The following is a 20,342-nucleotide window of genomic DNA, read 5'->3' as shown; positions in this document are numbered from 1 at the left end:
AAGATTGATATAAGAACTCACTGTTATCCTTAATAATTCATTGTATGTAAGTGTGCATATGTTTAGCAAAATATCTCCAGCTCTCATTATAAATTGTAGATTTAATTATTCTTAAATTTTTGAGTTGTTTTTCAAAGTCCCAAGTTGAAAACCTTCTATGACATACATTGTTATATAAAGCCTGGGCTGAGTACAGGCTGAGTACTGGGCTGAGTACCTGAATTTTAAAGCCAAGGTCACACTGCTGAGAGTGGGGAAAACCAGGTAAGCAACCCCCCTCTCAGAATTCACCCCTAAGGAGTCTTGTTTTTTTTAACCTTTTACACTATTTTATGTGGCTAATGACAAAAAAAAGCTCAAATTCTTATTTAATAGATTGAGAGCTCTTTCTAAAACTAAGAATTATCCAAAAAAGGGAAGATGTGGGAGTTGACTTTGTTGTTAGTGGGCCCTAAATGGGAAGCTCTTTCTCAGTGAGCTGCATTTTTTTAAACACCATTATGATGAATAAGTGGCCCAGATGGGTTCTAAAGTCACAACTCTAAGAACCTATATTCCTAAAAAATATTTATGAGATGAGTTTTTTTGTTCTCCTCTCTTCTCTCTGCCCCTGCCAGTGACTGTATTCCATTAATTTCAGAAACCCATGCTTATTTTTTCATGATTTATAATTTGGGGTATTCCTGAGACATTGACTCTAGCATATAATTATTTTAAATGACCAAATTATACTAAGTATATTTCTGTATTGCTTTAGAAAAATGAGCAGGCGGACTTGTTGGATTTGCAAGCCTTGCAGAGATGAATCTCAGAGGCTCCCGTCAAAGTAAGTAGCATTTAAATTCTATGGCCACCATAATGCATATTTACCACATGATAAATAGGTGTACATTTACTCAACTGCTAATTTAATATATTTTGTTCAGAATGTAGAATTTGCATTTACACATGAGTAATTTCACCAGAAGAGCAATCATGTATTACACTAAGGTTTCATTTTCATTAGTTATGGTTTACACTTGAGAATTAAGCAAGTTTAATGTTTCTACAGTGTCTATTATGAATAAATACTGAGACTTTTTCTAACATTTTATATTGTTTATGTTAAAATGAGATTCTTTATCCAAAATATTGTTTTCATGATTCAAACCCTCCATCTACAAAGTGTCAGAAACCTCATGTCCAGTTGGAAGAAGTGAGACTGGGGAGGTAACCAAATGCTTACCAAGCTCCTGAGGCTCTTGGATATTTTGCCAAAAGAAAAAATGTAGCTATTTGGATGGGAACGGTGACTGTTGAAATAAAAAGCAGAATGCCTCAGGAGGGTAACAAACCATTTGATTGGATTTTCCACCTCAGGGTTCCCAGGAGTTTAACCAGAGTGCCTAACTTTAGTCCACGTGGAATACTCAGTCGTAGCCACATCTCCCTTGCTAGGTCAGAGCTCCTGGCATGCATGCTCCACCCCCTAGTACCTAAATGTCCAAAAACACTTAAAAGCATTTGTGTGAGGTGGGGAGGAGGCTGCAGTGGTAGGTGGAAGAGACAATAAGGCCCAAAGCTCAGCATTTTAAACAACCAGGTGAAGCTACTACACGGAACAGGCACGTGCAAAGAGGAAGATGAAACAGGTTAATTTGGGAATAGCTTCCTTCTCTTCTGCTGGTGACTCCCATCGAGTATCACCATCTGGGCTCACATGTCTTTCTACTTGCCTTGCAGACCCCCCACCCCCATCAGGGAAGGGAGAGACCAAGGAAAGAGAATTCACGTTCCTGGCAAGGCTGGTAGATAACAGTCACTTGCTAGGTGCTTTACTTTCACGAACTACTTTAATTTTCCAGATAGATAGCTTTGAGAAATAGATATTATCCCCATTTTATAGATAATAAAGCAGGGCCTCAAAGATTTGAGGTAAAACCAAAATTTATTAAATGCAGCACTGGAATTAGAATTTAGGACTGTCAGATTCCAAACACTCTCCATTCTTGTTTCCATAATGACATGAGGTCTCAGAATACTCCCCTGTTTTTTATTAGGAAATCCAGGTAGGTGAGGGGACAGAGGTGTTTAGAATTATTAGCATACAGACAGCTGAATAGCCATGGGACAGCATGAAGTTTGTGAGATACTCAGAAAAAATTACAAGCCAAATGGGATTAAGCCAAAACCAAATTTCATTTTCACAGTTTTTTAAGTTTATTTATTTTGACAGAGAGAGAGCACATGGGAGAAGCAGAGAGAGAGGGGGGGAGAGAGAGAGAGAGAGAGAGAGAGAGAGAGAGAGAGAGAGAGAATCCCAAGTAGCCTCCACACTAGGATAGTGCAGAGCCTGAGCCTGATGGAGGCTCGAACTCATGAACCATGAGATCATGACCTAAACCAAAATTAAGAGTTGGTCACTTAACCAACTGAGCCACCCAGGCACCTCTCATTGCATAATTTTAACACCAACCATAACCATTCCAATCATGGTCTATCTCCCTAAATCTCATGAATCTTAGAGGCAGAAGAATTCTCTAGCCAACAAAGTACCAACACTTTATTTTAAGCTAAGCCAAGACAATGATGGCCTCTTCACTCATGTTGCAGATTTTATTTTTTCCTATATAATGAGAATGGGTGGGACAGAGAGGCATGCCACATACCTTACCTAGCACTTACCATTTTACTGGATGGAAAAGGTTACTTGAGGTTACTGTTTTTAAAGTTCTTAATAACAGAAAAGAACACTGAGTCAGATACCATTTCATGGAAATGTTTTTTTTTTTTAAGCAATCTTTACAGCAGTATACTGTTAAGCCTCAGTGCTGATGCACATAGTCCGTCTAAAACTGGCAAGAGCCATCTGAATTTGCAGAAAACAAAAGATACTTGACCTTTTTAAGATCTTGATATTTTTCCATGTTCTAGGTCATTTTTTAACCTCTTTAACTAATCTTCCTTCATTGTGTTAAGTACCTACTAATGCCGATGGCTGTTCCCTCAAAACCAATTATTGAGCAAACTATACCAAAAGTAGCCAATGAACAGGGTTTGCTTGTATCTAGAGCTATCTGATTATATGATGTTATTGAAAACTGGAAAATTAAGAGTGAACCATTGTAAACTGAAACAATCATAAACTGAATGGCAGTGAACACAATGATTATTTTAAAGGAGAGAAAATAAAATGATTTATATGTAAGAATACATAGTCACTTGCCAATTCACCTCACAAAGCCCAGAAAAAATGAACAGAAATGAAGCTTCAAACCCATATCTTTCACAGATATTCTTGAAATTGTAAATGGTTTCTTATACTGTTTATTTACATATTATTCGCAGTACTAAAAATTCAAACCTTCAACACGTAAACAAAATTATAGCAAATAATAGAGAAAATACCTACATAAAGTAGATATAGAGTTAAGAACTTTATTCTATGAATGCATGCAAAGAAGCTTTGTGGATGAATCCAAGATGTGAAGAGTCTAAATGGCAAACACATTGCTGGTGACAGCAGCACACAATACAAACCCAAATGCAATTTGGCAACTTACACCAAGAACCTTAAAAATGTGCATTTTTGACCCACTTTAATTCTACTTCTGTGAACTCCCTCAACAATTACCTTATTTGATCATAGCAAGCCTTAATCACAAGTTTTTATGCTAAAAAGTGAGAAATAATCAAAATGCTCATTGAGAATATGTAAACTATAGAATGCTCCCTTGTGGAATACTCAACACTCCTCGGTGACTAGCAGTGATTATAAATCTATAATTATAAGTTATAACATAATAAGTGGTTATTAAGACAATTGTGATGACATATAAAAAGCTTATTAAAAATAATATATACATATATATGTACACACTCACAAAGTATGCACACACACAAACACACACACAGAGTATGGCTACTTCTTGGTTAAAACACACTAACACACACATAACAAAAACACTAAAAAGAAATCAAAAATATTAATAGTAGTAATTCAGGAATAGGTAAATTACAGGACTAAGGGTGCTATAGATCATTATCTTGTAAAAATTTATCATATTTTCAAATTTACATTACTTTCATAATTTTGTTTAATTTTAACAATTTGGAAAGTAAAAATAAAATGTAAAAGATCACAGAAAGATAAATTTCCTTTTAAAATCACATACAAATATGGGGCGCCTGGGTGGCTCAGTCGGTTAAGCATCTGACTTCAGCTCAGGTCACGATCTCAGAGTTCATGGGTTAGACCCCCACATCGGGCTCTGTGCTGACAGCTCAGAGCCTGGAGCCTTCTTGGGATTCTGTGTCTCCCTCTCTCTCTCTACCCTTCCCCCACTCATGCTCTGTCTCTCTCTGTCTCTCAAAAATAAATAAACATTAAAAAATTAAAAAAAAAAACACATACAAATAGAGTATAGCTATATTGTGGCATTATTTTCAGGATCATATATTTCTATTTAATTCAGCAAAATCTTGAGAATATTTTGATGCAATGAGCACCTTTTGTTTCTTTTCAAAGCATTACTTTGGAGGAAGTGTTACAGTGGGCCCAGTCTTTTGAAAAGTTGATGGCTACGAAATGTGAGTATGATGTATATGTTTGAATAACCAGTTTCATTCCTAAGAGAAAAAAGTGGCCCTAAGTGATGAACGTATGCAGCTCTTCTCACAGCCTTCAGAATGGCAGCTGCCCCAGTCACAAAAAGAAAACCTGAAAATAGTTTGTCGTGTCAACCACTGTTATTTTCTTTGCTGTTAATTAAAACAAGATTAGTCACTGTGAATATTTAGTCTTCACAAGTGTATGTGTAAAATCTCTTGGAAAATATGTCTAAATTGTAACACATACTGAAATATACTGTCTTATCATAGCCTTCTAAAGTTAGAATTTTAGAAAACTCAAAAATTTGCTGCTCTTAGTGCCTTCAAAAGTAAGAATAAATTTTGAGTCTTGATGTTCTAAAACTCCCCAGAGTTAGTTTTCAACTTTATCAGTGTCTGATTTCAGTGGGACTTTATATAAGTCTACATATAGTTGTATATAAGCATCAACATTCAGACGGTATAAATGAAAGCTAACAACAATGGATATTAGGGACACAGAGTCATAGTCTCAATGCAAGAAATGAGAAGCATTTGTATTCATGGGAGCAGTCAACTGTATTTGGGTACAAAATTGGGAAGTTGTAGAAAACGATAAATATCAGAAGACAGGTACAGGAAAAAATATTGTAAGTACTCAAAGAAAATTCTTTTTTTTTTAAATGTTTATTTTTCTTTGAGAGAGAGACCGAGTGCTAATGGGGGTGGGGCAGAGAGAGAAGGAGACACAGAATCCAAAGCAGGCTCCAGGCTCCAAGCTGTCAGCACAGAGCCCGATGCGGGGCTCGAACCCACAAACCGTGAGATCATGACCCGAGCCAAAGTTAGACACTCAACTGACTGAGCCACCCAGGCGCCCCATCAAAGAAAATTCTCTTGTTTGCTGAATTTGATATTTTTTAATGGAGTTTGTTCCCATCAAATGGTTGTTAATTTTTGCCTATACATCTCTTTTTATTTGAGATTCCTTATTAGCCTCTGTGTGAATATTTCATCTGTTTATACCTATTGACTATGGAAGGGGACTTAGCTATGCTACTTGATGGTTCAATTGATGAGATATGCAGGTGGTAACTCTGGGTAAAGTACTTCCTGTTACTCCTGGGGGTGACCATGCTTCTGGGGCACTTCCTGCTCTCTCTGCACAAGGGCCCCTCTTGATATGGAGACAACTATCACTGTCTGACCCAGAGGGCAATTAGGGGATGTGTAGACCCCTGGCTCCTCCTACAGGAACACCTTCATCAGATATTCTAGCAGTTACTTCATGGCCCCTCCATAGCACCTGCAGACTTGGATCACTACCTGAACTCCCACCTATCATAACAGGCCTTTCCAATAAGCATTTGAGACCATGATTTACTTGTGAACCCTGCCTTTTACTTTTCAAGTATTCCTCATGGTTTGCGATCCAAGTTGCCAGCATGTGAATTTTTAAAAATATATTTTTTGCAGGGTGCCTGGATGGCTCAGTAGGTTAAGCTTTGGACTTTGGGTCAGGTCATGATCTCGCGGTTTGTGAGTTCGAGCCCTGCATTGGGCTCTGTGCTGACAGCTCAGAGCCTGGAGTCTGCTTCAGATTCTGTGTCTCCCTCTCTCTCTGCTCCTCCCCTGCGCTCTCTCTCTCTCTCTCTCTCTCTCTCTCAAAAATAAATAAACATTATATATATATATATACATATACGTATGTGTGTGTATATATATATGTCAATTTTAGAACAATGGGATGAGAGGAAGAGACAAAGGCGTATGTTTAGTCAGCTATATTGATTGATCCACTGCTAAAGAATTTGGATTTCAGTCTCAACTCCCGGTAATTCCTGTTTTGCCATATCCCAGGTTAATCTCTCTCTTGAAGTCACAAATTCTCCATCTGTAACATGAGAATAATATCACCCATATTTTCAGCATTATTGTTCAGGTTAGACATAAAACACCTAGCTTAATGGCTGAGCAGGTTAGGCACACAATAATTGGTAGTTCTTTTTATTAGTAACAAGGTGCATGTCTCTGAATACCATTCCTTTTTCTCTGAGGCTTACCAAGAAGTTCAAAATCCCTATCTTGGCATTCAAGACTCTCTACACCCAAACTCAGTGCACTTTTCACGATTTAGCCACAGCTCTGCCCCTTCACATAACACACCTGTCAGCCAGGGTGACCGTTGTTCCATTGGCTACACCGGCAACACACCTGTTCCAGGCTTCCCCCGCTAAGTCCTGTCTACTCTGTTATCCACACATCTTGGGTAGTAAAATTCAACCTCCACCTTTTCCATGAAACTTCTTAGAAATACTTGCCTTCTCTCTTCCATTAGTATCATTATTTATTCTTCTTCTTAGTACAGCTATTTGGTGTATTGGGTTTTTTTCCGCACTTTCTCAGTAGATCTTAAATTCCCTGAGAGCACAGATCAAGACGCATTCACCTTTCATCTCCCGTCCCAGAGACTAAAAATAATGTGCTTTGTATCTAATGGGCATCCAATAAGTGTTCAGTGAGTAAATACAAGACAAATACTAGTAAGAAAATATCAAAATGTATTAAGCCACATTATGTAAAAGTTTCTGTGCCAGTCCTGGAGCCCTCATAGACAAAGTAAATAAAGTTAATTGTTCGGTAATGATCTCAAAGGAGAGCCTAGCTAGAACTAGCTACTTTGACATCTAGTGTCATGAAAATAAGCAAAGTTTACAGAAAAGATGAGGACAGAAAGATAGCATACTGCTTTTTATAAAAACCAGCAAAAGCAGGATAAGAATCTTAAGAGCAATCTAATTACTGTGAAATTCATGTAAAAATTTAATAATCACATAATAAAAAAGATGATAAAACAATTCATTCTATGGACCATCCAATCAGAAAGATAAAACTAAAAAAACAGACATTAAATGCCAGAAAATACAGTGTGTTTACATTAACCAAGGACACTGGTAAAATGTGTTCTCTAGCTAAGATATGTAGATGCCTCTTTTTACATAGATTAAAAGACTGTCTCTAAGAACATGTAGTCAGAAACCCACTTAGGAAGGAAATGTATTAAGTGTAGTCCCAATAGATGAACAGGAATTGGTTTAACCCATGTTTGCTGGACAGTCATTAAGTAATAGTCATCACAACACTGAATTAAATCAACTTCTTCATGGGGAGAGAGGATCCAAGAAAAGCATCAGTTTAGGGCAGAACCCTGGTAAAATTAAGACCTTAGTTAGAAATTAAGAACTCTAAAAAAAAAAAAAAAAAAAAAAAAAAAAAAAAAAAAAAAAAAAGAAATTAAGAACTCTAGGGGCGCCTGGGTGGCTCAGTCAGTTAAGCGTCTGACTTCGGCTCAGGCCATGATCTCGCGGTCCGTGAGCCCGAGCCCCGCGTCGGGCTCTGTGCTGACAGCTCAGAGCCTGGAGCCTGTTTCAGATTCTGTGTCTCCCTCTCTCTGACCCTCCCCCGTTCATGCTCTGTTTCTCTCTGTCTCAAAAATAAATAAACGTTAAAAAAAAAGTTTTAAAAAAAGAAATTAAGAACTCTAGTAATCTAGATATTGTTTAATGATACATTAATTGGCAAACAAGTTAATTTTTTAAAAACAGTATGTGTGCTCAATATCCATTTAGTAAATCTTAAGCACTTAGGTACCAGGCAATGTGCTTGATAAAAACAAAATTCCCTGTGCCCATCTACCACATGAAATAACACAGAAAAAAAGGTAGATTTTTTTTTTTTTTATCAAAGACTGAAAATCTCCCAGAAGAGAACAGGGAAGCCTGCTATTTATAGCACATTGGGGTAAAGTAGAAAATGGTGATGGAAACAACTTCTAGGAACAGCCCGAATGGCATTTTAAAGGCAAGGCAAATACATATTTTTTTAATTTTTTTAATTTTATTTTTTTTTAATTTACATCCAAATTAGCATATATACACACTTTTTAAAAATAATGGCATTTGGCAAATTTTTCACTAAAGACTGATTGTCAGGGTTTGGTTTGCTTTCCTTTTTGGTTTTTGCTTCCAGAGTAAAAATGGTTTTATGAAGCTATATCTTTCCCTTGAAGAGTCTATTGTTACATACAACAAGCAGAAGGAAGCTCTAAATCCAGAAAGAAAAACATACACCCACCTTTCTTTGACATAAAATTACTTGCAAGGTCCAGTTAGGACAGCCTCATAGAAGACCAGCATCTAAAATACGTACCACTTGTGATAGTAAAATGTGTCCTTATGAAGTGCCCTATGTAAAAGGCTGAGAATCTTGAGGGCTCAAAAAACTGCCAAGAGCAAACTGCTTTGAGTTTTAGCATACATTATGGAGTGTGATCTCTGAGCAATTAAGTATTTATGGAGTTCCTACTATGTATGACAGAAGGACAGTGGAAATGCTTTCTTTTTTTTATTATTTAAATTTTTTTAAATGTTCATTTATTTTGAGTGAGAGAGAAAGAGACAGAGCATGAGTGGAGTAGGGGTAGAGAGAGAGGGGAGACACAGAATCTGAAGCAGGCTCCAGGCCTTGAGCTATCAGCACAGAGCCCAATGTGGGGCTTGAACCCAAGAGCTTTAAGATCATGACCTGCACCAAAGTAGCCACTTAACCGATTGAACCACCCAGGCACCCTGGGAAGTGCTTTCATGAAGGCACAGATAAGGATAGATAAAATATATGTGCACCATATATTTGTGAATCACTGTAACAAAGGGAGACTAGAAATACAGGTCACCTAGCACAAACCTACTATGTATGGGCTCAAAGGTGAAGATAGATGAGAAGGAACGGTAGGTCTTTGGGAAAAGCTTCTCACAAGAGGCAAATTTGAGCTGGAACTTGATTCAGACTGTTGTAAAATGATGAGGAGGTGTGACTGGCAGTGGGTTAAAGATAGTCAACTATTTTAGAAGTAAGTCCAATATAGATAAAAGCTTCTTTGAAGGAAGAGATACAGTACGTAGGATTCCTCAGGATTTAGTGTAAAAAAAAATGGTCTTATTAAAAAATCTCCATAATGAATTAAGCAGAAATTTCCAAGTCTACAGATGATAAAAAGTCCTCCAAGTTTCCAAACACCCAAGTTTTTAGGAAGGAGTTACATTATTTGCAAATGGACATAAAAGTAGTAAGTTATTTAATGGGTCAGAAAAAAATTTGTCAGACCTGTTGACAAAAGTATCTGAGAATCACAAAATTTGTTTTCTTAAATTATATTGACCCAAAATAGACACTGTGCCTCAAACATCATCAGAATGTTGGGCATCACCAAGATGAAAAATAGAAAGAAAATCCTGTGAATATATCTGCTAACTAAACCTAGTGGAAATCTGTAGTTCTGATGGCTAAATCTGGTAGAACTAGAAAAGATACAGAAATATGCTTTTGCAATGACAAGGGGACCGACAATCACCTAAACCCCAATGGCTCTACAAACTGGAAAGAGTCAAGAGTGAAAAATAATCAAATCAAAATTTTGACTAATCAGTTTTCCTTTTAATTAAAATGACAAAAAATGGTACCAGAAAAAACAACACATATGCATAGCTGCTAAACCTCAAAAGGTGAGGGTAGAGGCTGCTCATTCATATTTGAGTAAACTATGTTTAATATAAATTAAAAGAAATCACTAAAACTGCAACTAACTTCTTTGGATGATTCATTCAATGCTTCCAAGTGTCTGGCAATCCTACCAAGCGCTGAGACAGAGGTGAAAAAGACCTGTAAGGTCATTGTGCTCAGCTCATGTGCTCCCTCTAGAGGGAGGAGATAGACAAACAAGCAAATAAATTAATGAAAATATTCATTCCAGTAAATGTTAAATGCTTTGAACAAAATAAAAACCAAGTGGTATAACAAAGAAAGGCAAGTATGAGAGGGTAGTTCAATTGGATAATTAGAGGAGAACTGTCAGGAGGCACAAAATTTGAGCCAATTGCTGAATGATGAGAAGTATCATCAAGCTGATGAGCAGTCAAGCTGGGATCTGGGGGGGCACAGTGGCCCACACAAAGGAAAGCCATGTTCAAAAGACCCTGAGATGTGACTGAGGTTAGTGTCTTCAAATAACTAAAGAAGTTCAACATGACAAGAGTATAGAGCCTTATTGGCCACATGAGTGGCTTTAAACTGAAGAATAACAAGAGTCAATGTATCCTCCGGTTCTCTTCTGAAAAAAAGAAGCAGAAAGACCAGTTGGAAGGCTATTGAAATAAACCACATAAGACCAGAAGTCGGTGGGGAAGACAAAGCCAAGAGTACTTAATATATAAACTCTAATCAAAGCCATGGGACTATGAGATTACTTAGCAGGAGAGTTCAGAGAGAGGAGAGGAGAGATCCAGAGATGGAGCTTAGGTGGACACTAATATTTCTAAATCCAGAGAAGAGGAAGAGTCAGCAAAGGAAATGGAAAAAGATCATCAGGTGAGTTAAGGGTGACCAAAACAGTACATCATCATGAAAGGCCGAAAAGAGCATGTTTCAGGAAGGGAGCTGTGAACTGTGGTCAGAGACCGCTGAGAAGTCAGGTAATACGATGAAAGAACAGTGACCATTGGATACGGCAATATGAAAGTCAACGGTGCCTTGGGAGGAACAGTTGCAGAGGCATGGGGATGGATAGGACAAGAGGAAGCAAGGCCGAGGATACAGGGGATTATTTACATAAGTTTTGAGATGAAGGTCAACAGAGAAAAGAGTAGCAGCTAGAAAGAGTCATGAGGTCAATATTGGAAACATAGACAACAGACCTTGTTGATTTTCTTTGGGAAATACAGCAGCATCATTGTGGATGATGGCAACCATCAGAGAGGAAGAAAGTGATGACGGGAAGACAGTGGAGACAATTTTAAGGGCAACAGAGAAATGCAAAGCCATGGAGAAAGCATAATTAGGTAGAAGACAAAAAAGAACTGTTTGGACATTGTTTTCCTATCAGAAGGAAAGTTAGAAAGGACATGTACCAGTAGAGGTAAGTCGGTTGATTTGGTAGAGAGAAAATGAGGGAATCTCTGCGTGAATAAATCAGTGTTCTCAGTGAAGACTGAGGCAAGGTCATCAGCAGAGAGCTGAGGAGAGATGTGCTGGGACCTTAAAAAGAAAGAAGAGGGGCGCCTGGGTGGCTCAGTCGGTTGAGTGTCTGACTTCAGCTCAGGTCATGATCTCACAGTCTGTGAGATCGAGCCCTGCATCGGGCTCTGTGCTGACAGCTCAGAGCCTGGAGCCTGCTTCGGATTCTGTCTCCCTCTCTCTGCCCCTCCCCTGCTCATGCTCTGTCTCTGTCTCAAAAATAAATAAAAACATTTAAAAAAGATACGAAATAGCTTCTGGAGAGTTAAAGAACCAATTTAAAAATTGTAGCTATATAAGTTGTCCCTCACATGAGTTTACTCTATAGACGGGGTGCTCAGAATAACTTTAATTAGCAGACAAACTTAGTATTCACAGTACAATCAATGGTATAGTACCATGAGCAACATAGATAGATGTGTTCTTGAGAGATATTTTATCTATAAACCAAGATACCATGGAAGGGTGGTAGGATGACTGGGTCATGTTGAGTGCCCACTTAAAATCTGCAGACATGATTTCAAGTGTGAAAGCCCAGTTACATATTTTTCTATGGCCTCTTCAGTTTGCTCCAGACCAGACATAGAGTTCAGCCATTCTAAATAAGCAGGTGTTCTGAGTCACAGGGTTGGCATCACTATTAATTTTGGTCAAAATCAAACTTCAGTGTATGGTGTACTTTCCTCCCTTTCTCAGTTACCACAACCACCTGCCAACAGCCTCGGAAACGCCAGGTTGGATACTATGGGATTATTTTACTGCTAAAGGCAATGAAGACTGCTCTGATTTACACTGGCCGGTGCATCCTCATCCTCACACAAAGCAGGCATTAGAAGCTACTAATGGATATTGCTGTCCCATCACGTACATCCTGATCTCTAAGGCAGAGCCCCTCCTTCAGCTCACTTCCTCTGTGACAGATTCTGTACTGCTCACTGTGCATCGACAGCCTCCTACACTATCATTTATTCTACCCTCTGCTAACCACTGCTGTTGCCATGGCTCCCGTCAGCAGCCCTCACATTCCCTGCACGGCCAGGCCACAGCCCCTTCCCTCGGTACTGTTTCTCTTCTCTAACTTCTCATGCACTTGTTCACCTTGCAGGAAGAAAAACAAAACAACAAAACCTGGCCTTTTATAGACACCACTGTTCAATTAGTGCATGTTTGTCTCCCTGTCCAAAAAAAAAAAAAAAAAAAAAAAGTAACAACATGCCACGTATAATCCTCTGGTCCTTGGTGCTTCCTGGATGCTAACAATTAGCGCACGCTTCTTCACTTTTCAAAACGTATGGAGATTCACTTGAAAACATAGAAGCACGAGGAATCCGAAAGCCTGAACTGACAAACCTTTTTTAGTCAGTACCTGCTGTCCATCAGGCAGTGCATAGGCACTGGGCATAGGAAGGTGGAACTGGGGTCCTAGTCATCAAAGTGTTTGTTTGCCTGTGAGTAGGAGAGTAATCAAAGTAAATCAGTAGATACAACACACTGTGGTATAGGGTGAGAGGGAACTATCATTAAAATAACGGTAGACTAGGTGCTATTTGTCAACTGACAGGAAGCACTTACCTAGTTGGGGAGGAGGAGGTTGTTCCAGAGAAATTTTTCCAGAAACAGATATTTAACCTGAGTCTTAGATCCTAGTACAAAGCCTACCACACAGGAGGGAACTGCATATACAACAGGGTGGGGGTCGCACACTGCTTGGCCAGGAGCAAGGCTCAAACAAAGACTGTTTCCAGAAGTGACAAGGGAAGAGGACAGAGAGGTAGGGAGCACTGTATCCTAACGGGCCCTGTAGCCACTGCCAAAGTCCAGCTTTTGTTTTTTTAATTAGGGCAATGGGAAAAGGTTGAAAGGTTATAAATAAAGGGTTGTGGCCAGATTTTTGCCTTGGAGATTTTTCTCTGATAAAAGTGCAAAACAGATTGAAAGCAGGTCAGGTAGATGAACTGAGGCTTTTTCAGATTAGGTGGCTTACAAATATTTCTCAAAAATCATTAAAAAATAATCTGTAAAAAGAGAACAGAAGATAACATAATAAGTATAACAGATAGCTTCTTTAATATACAAAGAAGTCTGAAAAATTCCAAAAAGACTAACAATGCAAAAAAAAAAAAATTCCAAAAGATTTGAAATTCAGTAGGAAAGAAAAAATGTTTAGGCATTAATATTTTAAAAGTGCAAGCTAAACAGTTACAAGTCACTGGTTTTACCCCATCAGATTGGAAAGGATGGAGTAAGCAGACACTTTCACACTGCTGTTAGTAATGAGAACTAATGAAATCTTTCCAAAAGCAATTTTACAAAAGATACCAAGAGTTTCCAAAAACATTACATCCAATAATCTAGGAATTCCACTCTTTTAAATTCATTATAATAAAATTATTACTGATGCAAAGATTTACACACCAAATATTCAATGTAAAATAATTTATAACAAAAAATGGGAAACAATATAAATATTCAACAATAGTAGGGTAGCCTAATATAATATAGAGTTGTCTTGCAATGGACTACTATGTGACCCTTGAAAATAAAAAGGAGAAAATGTTTCTGGGGCACATTTCTGGGCAGCTCAGTCGGTTAAGCATCCGACTTCAGCTCAGGTCATGATCTCACGGTTCATGGGTTCGAGCTCCACAACTGGATCTGTGTTGACAGCTCAGAGCCTGGAGCCTGCTTCAGATTCGGTGTCTCCCCCTCTCTCTGCCCCTCCCCCACTCTCGCGCGCTCGCCCTCTCTCAAAAATAAATATTAAAAAGAAATTTTATAAAAACTGTTTCTACATATTAAGTATGAAAGAGGGACACAGAATTGCTTTCACATTATAATGCCAGTAATTTGCATGTGTATCTGTGTTTTTATAGACAAATGAATTCTAGTTAGATAGAAAGTTAAACATTAACAAAGGACTGAAAGAATAAAGAAAATATATCAAATCGTCAACAATCATTATTATCTTTTTTAGAGGTTCTCTGTATTTAAAAACGACTTATAGTACTTTAAGTTACATTTATAAGGAGAAAAATCATAAAGGATTAATATCACAGAAGCCAAACTAGAGAAACTCAATAAAGCAGATTTACTTTCAAACTTCAGGAAGAAGCTAGTACAGTTATGGAATTTATTATCCCAAGTGGTACAGATTGAAAATAAACTAGATGTAAAATCGTTTTAGGCACATTTCTGATGAAAGACTGCTGCATAGCACGATTTTAGGATTTATTTCATGGTGTAAGCTTTTTCCCCTTGCAGAAAACAATCCTGGAACAGATGGGCCACTGCTCTGACTCGGCCAAGAGGAATGCCACATTTCCCTTCCACATCAAGAAACTGACATGTGTCACCTTGTGTGTCATAGAAAATACTAATTTCCATGACTGGTTTAAAAAAAAAAAAAAAAAAAAAAAAAAAAAAAAAAAAACAAGCTACAGAGTCCCAAAAGCATCACTCTCATTCTTAAGGGAAAAGCATACACTATGTATGACATAAACCTACTTTTTCCATCCTCTCAACTTAATGAGCAATTCTGTTGTTTATCTTTATTCACTCTGTGCCAACAGAGTCACTGTCTCTTTAATGCTCAGGAAGGAGAATCATTTACAACTTCAGAATGGGCTACTTTGGGCTACGTGGCCTAATTTGGAAAAGGCTTTTCTACCTTTAAATTCACTTGTTGTATGAGTCATTAGAAGTTCTAAATTGAGCAATTCAGTTCCAACTTTAATAATTACTCAGATTCCTGGAACACCGTTATACAAATGCGCTTTCAGCTGCTTGCCTTGGTTAACTTATAAAAATTCTGTAAAACACACCAGCCATGTGAGTTTACTTATTCTACACACCAGAATGTTACGTGAAATATCAGATAAGTTCAAATGGTCCACGTCTGCTTTCAGGTCCAGGTCAGGTTATGACGCAGTAAAACACGACATTAAAATCCCACTAATTTATTTATAAGAAACATTCATTTCTTGTTTGCGCCACACAGTGACTGAGTTCAGCTCCACCTCCATTCTATGTCCTCATTCTGGCCTTCAGGCAAAAGGAGCAGGTCTTTTCCAGAATGTACTCTTTGCATGACCCTTTGAAAGCTCAACAGCAGGCCACCTGCTTGAAACTTCTGCTTAAAGCCTTTTGCTTACACCTGCGTATGGCAATTTGCATGTATTTCATTGGGTAAAACAAATCCAATGGGCAAGGCCGATATAAATGGGACATAAAAGTATAATCCTCCTATGAGAATGGCAGGGAGTAACTAAGATCAATACTACAATCTACCGTATTATCAAATATCTATACAAAATACAAATTGCAAAACATGGATGGCCTCATTAGCCAAGGACTTGAGTATATGGAGAATTGTTGAGTCGTTTGGCCAGCCCGAAAAGATCCTTCCTCCACTTGCAATCAGGAGAGAAATTAGAGAAGGCCATACAGATGCCGGCAGGTTCTGAAATGAGAATCTCTAAATATTTTACTATACATTTAAGCTAAACATAAACACAAATTCAGAATACTATAACACAGACTCTAATATTGGTTTCCAAGTCATCTCCCTAGTCCCCACTCACCCATGCACTCACCCATCCGAGTACCTGGCACCTATCATTCCAGGATCTACAGATTTTATCTGGTATCTCATTTTTTCCCTGTTCCATAGCTCATTTCTTTATTTTAGGACTTATTTTCTGTCCCTAATGAGGTATGCTCTCAAAATTCTACTAAGTACAAAGTACTAAGTACAATATCCAGACTTTAAGCCAGCTTTAAGTCTGGCTTATTAAGCCAGAAATACCTTTCTGTTTTGATTTGTTTTTTGTTGTCGTTGTTGTTGTTGTTTTGTTTTGTTTGTTTTTGGTTTGCCTTTCCATTCAGCTGTTTCTCCAACAGGAGCTCCAACTGCTACAGGTATTGGTTCTGACCTCAGCTTTCTGTGTCTGTGATGAGGCAAGGCACATCTTAAAGTTAGTTTGGTGTGAAAATAAACTTCTTGTTTGAAATCTAAGATAAAATATATTCCCCCATTGGGTAGAAGTATCTAATCCATATTACTTCCTATGTTACAGTTTTATACACGCTCTACCCCCATTTCATCTGTCCTCTCAACTCAAGTGATGTTCCTTTCAAACCCTTTCCCACTCAATGTCATGGAGGCTTCACTTACATGATAATAATGAGACATGCTCTAATTTTGTGTATTACTAAAATGGCACACTTCTTGCAGATTACCAGTTTTTCCCAACCCTAATCCTCCTTAGAAGGGATCTGCCTCTATTTGAGTTTATCGCTTGAATAAAAATATCTTAATTGTTATCTTTATTTTTGTATTACTGCCAACAGAGCCAAGTAGAAGCCAAGGAGTCAAGGCTTTCTAGTGCTAGAAAATTCAATCCAATCTCTTACGTGAAGATCCAAGAAAATCTGATTTTACATTGCTATTCCATCTGATTACCATTATTTCTTATAACAGTTAATAATACTGATAACATATTTTTAATCAAAATTCTATATTTGGTCACATATTCAATGTGCCTACACACACATTTCTCTTACTGTCAATTAAAAGTTATGTCGTTCCATCATTTAGAAATTCAATTTCTCAGATATGCCAAGAGACTTCCTAGTCACCAATGAAGTTCTGAGAGTGTTCATCTTCGATACTGAGAGTACTTGGTCCTCCCAAAGATTCATATTAATGTGTCAGATTTGTGAGAGCTTGTCTAACCCTCTTCTTCAAACACTAGCTCCTACAAAATAGAGCCTCAATCAGAAAAGCTCCTTCCACATGCATGTCATTAGCCACTCAGTCCAGAAATGCAATTTAAGACAAAAACTAAGAATAAACATCTCTGGCATCAAATGTCATTTGATGATTGTGCTGCACATACCCATTGTCCTGCTCTTGATTTTGAGATAGTTTCCAACGCCCCATCTGAATTCCATTCTTTGCCTGGTCCTTCATTTCTAGTTTGAAACATAATGTATGAATATAAAGTTGAACTTTTCATCCATCTGTGTTCTCCTGCTCAGATTGGATATTGAGAAACACCCCAGGATGTACAACTTGATCAATTTATTACTCCTACATGACTTGGGTATTTTTCTTCCAACCTTGACCTGCCTGTTGAGATTCTAAACCTTGCTCTGACCCTCCAGTTTGGCTTTGAGGGCTTAGATTTTTTTGTTTCAGTTTCATGATCAGAGCTCCGTCCACTGATGCAACTTAAGTCTTCTTTCTGGGTCCTTGTGACCTCTTCTATCCTAGACCTACCCACATCAGTGGACATTCTCCTGAGTGACTCAGAATAAAAGAACGAAGGGGTAACCACTGACTGGCATTGTCAAAACATGCTTCAGATTTATAGATCTAAGGTGTGATGCGTGTGTGTGTGTGCATTTGTGTGTGTCATTATATAACACTCACTTGTTAAATAATTTGGAGCTTTGATTTAAACTTTAGTTTTAATCTGCATTAAATGTTGTTCAGATTTTTTGATGATTTGACCCCCCAAAATAAACTGATTTCTCCATTACTTTTAGATGGTCCAGTAGTCTATGCAGCATACTTAAAAATGGAGCACAGTGATGAGAATATTAAATTCTGGATGGCATGTGAAACCTATAAGAAAATTGCCTCACGATGGAGCAGAATTTCTAGGGCAAAAAAGCTTTATAAGATTTACATCCGGCCACAGTCCCCTAGAGAGGTAACTACATGACAATGATGGCTAATGGAAATCAGTACATCCCGGGGAAGGACGCTAATATCTGTCAAGCACACATATGCGCCAGGCACTTTATATCCAGTACCTCCTATTATGCTACAAAATCAGTATTGGTAATCTTATTTTACAGATAAGAAGCCTGAGAATCTGAGAAACTAATTACCTTGTTCAGTGTCACATATCAGTTAAGTGAAAGTTAGGATTCAAAGTTAGGCCTGTCTGGCTCCAGAGCCTCTTGTCATTAAATTATCTTAATTCCTTGGAAAGTTTCTTTTTTAAAAAAAGAAGTCCTTGTAAGAAGAATTGACTTTGCTAGAAGGAACTACAGATACCATAAATGGGCGTGTTGACAAGCCCAGTAGTGTTGGGAAGAGTCTGCACCACGGCACCAAAGCTCACTGCTCACCTCAGTTCCAAACCGGCAAATCCAGCAAACATTCACACTGACGCCACCGCCGGTCACTTACAACTGCCTGAAGAAATAACGCCATGAGCGAATGATGCGCTAAGACCCCTTCTGGTAGAGAGAGAATAAGGAATGAAAACGCTTGTCAAGGAGATAAGGGTAGGCTATGATATATGAGATGCCTATCACGCAGGACAGTCCTACACTATCCTCTTGTTCCTCAAAACTCTTGTCTGGAAATCACTTGGTTTATTGAAATAACCACTTCTCTCCTTTATTTCTCCACTTCTCTTCACTCTCTTCCCATTTCACGGCATATTCAGTGAACAACATTCATGACTACTAAGATAAACTTTAAAATAGTACCGACTTCCCTTTTCCTTAAAAGAGATATTCATCTCATAAACTTCCTTGTTTGTAGACTCCACTAACAGACCACTTGCATCTGCTTAAGTAAGCAATGGTTACTGAGATTTCCCTGGTCTTGGGCTTTTTTGTTTTGTCTTGTTTTTTCAAACTGGGATATGGAGGTGGGTGTTTAGTTTAAAAAAAAAAAAAAGCAAAGTTTGTCTCTTATAAGTCGTTTTAGATACCTATGAAACTTGAGACAAAATTACCCTATTCCACTAAGGGAAAAAAAAAAAAAGGAGAGTGGGGAATAAATTAAACCTTTCCATTATAGTTTCTGTCTTCAATTATACCTACTTATGCTGTATGTGTAATTTCACTTTTCAGATTAACATTGACAGTTCAACAAGAGAGACTATCATCAGGAATATTCAAGAACCCACTCAAACGTGTTTTGAAGAGGCTCAAAAGATAGTGTATATGCACATGGAAAGGGACTCGTATCCCAGGTTTCTAAAGTCAGAAATGTACCAGAACCTTTTGAAGACTATTCAGCCCAACAATTCCTAACTACTACTCAAAAGTTTAAATTGAAGATGGTGTATTGAAAGTACTGGCTTTGTTTTTTTAATTCTCACACACACACACACACACACACACACACACACAATCAGAAGTAGAATAGGAATGAAATAGAAAAAAAAACCTATAAATTAATTTCTTCTAATTCTCAAAAAAAAAAAAAAAAAAAACAGATCCCCAAAGGGATGGGGTCCAGAACAGTTACAATATGAATAACATAATTTATGGCATGCCTATGTAGCTCAGTTAACATATGAGGAGAAGGAAGGTCTTCATTACACCAATATTAGAAAGTTTTTACTGTAGTAGTCAACAAATGGATGTTTTCTTATTAATAAAATTTTGCTCGCATAATGCATAGACCAGTTCTTTAGAAATTGTAGCTATATGAGTTGCCTCTGGCATGAGTGCACTCCATAGATGAAGTGTTTGTATTAACTACTCAGTAGACAAACTTGGTATTTGAAGACAGTCAATGGTATAATATTATGAGCAATATAAAAAGATGTGTTCTTGAGAGATATTTTATCTGTAAAATTTTTCTACTATTATACTCAAACTAAATATAATATATAACAAATATCTTCTACATGTGAAAAAATCATGGTGATTGTAAGCTATTAAGAACGCATAAA

At 37.7% G+C, this 20,342-nt stretch overlaps 1 protein-coding gene across 1 annotated transcript; it reads left to right on the top strand.

Moving 5' to 3' along the window:
• Window positions 1-757: 757 nt before the first annotated feature.
• On the top strand, window positions 758-19,772 carry RGS13 (regulator of G protein signaling 13). The gene is made up of 4 exons (XM_007072832.3): window positions 758-826; window positions 4,508-4,569; window positions 18,187-18,353; window positions 19,513-19,772. The coding sequence occupies exons 1-4, from the start codon at window positions 762-764 to the stop codon at window positions 19,693-19,695; spliced, it is 477 nt and encodes a 158-aa protein (XP_007072894.1). The 5' UTR covers window positions 758-761; the 3' UTR covers window positions 19,696-19,772.
• The last annotated feature ends 570 nt before the right edge of the window (window positions 19,773-20,342 follow it).

This window comes from Panthera tigris, chromosome F3 (genome assembly GCF_018350195.1).
Source record: "Panthera tigris isolate Pti1 chromosome F3, P.tigris_Pti1_mat1.1, whole genome shotgun sequence".
In the NCBI taxonomy this organism is placed as follows: Eukaryota; Metazoa; Chordata; class Mammalia; order Carnivora; family Felidae; genus Panthera; species Panthera tigris.
The sequence above is the reverse complement of the archived record's forward strand: the minus strand, read 5'-3'. Positions and strand labels throughout refer to the sequence as shown.

What these genes read in the sequence shown, in the direction of transcription:
- RGS13 (XM_007072832.3), top strand. Translation starts at nt 762, where the DNA reads ATGAGCAGGCGGACTTGTTGGATTTGCAAGCCTTGCAGAGATGAATCT. An exon ending in AAAGTTGATGGCTACGAAAT is followed by an intron (nt 4,570 to 18,186) that starts GTGAGTATGATG and finishes CATTACTTTTAG; the next exon opens with ATGGTCCAGTAGTCTATGCA. An exon ending in GGCCACAGTCCCCTAGAGAG is followed by an intron (nt 18,354 to 19,512) that starts GTAACTACATGA and finishes TTCACTTTTCAG; the next exon opens with ATTAACATTGACAGTTCAAC.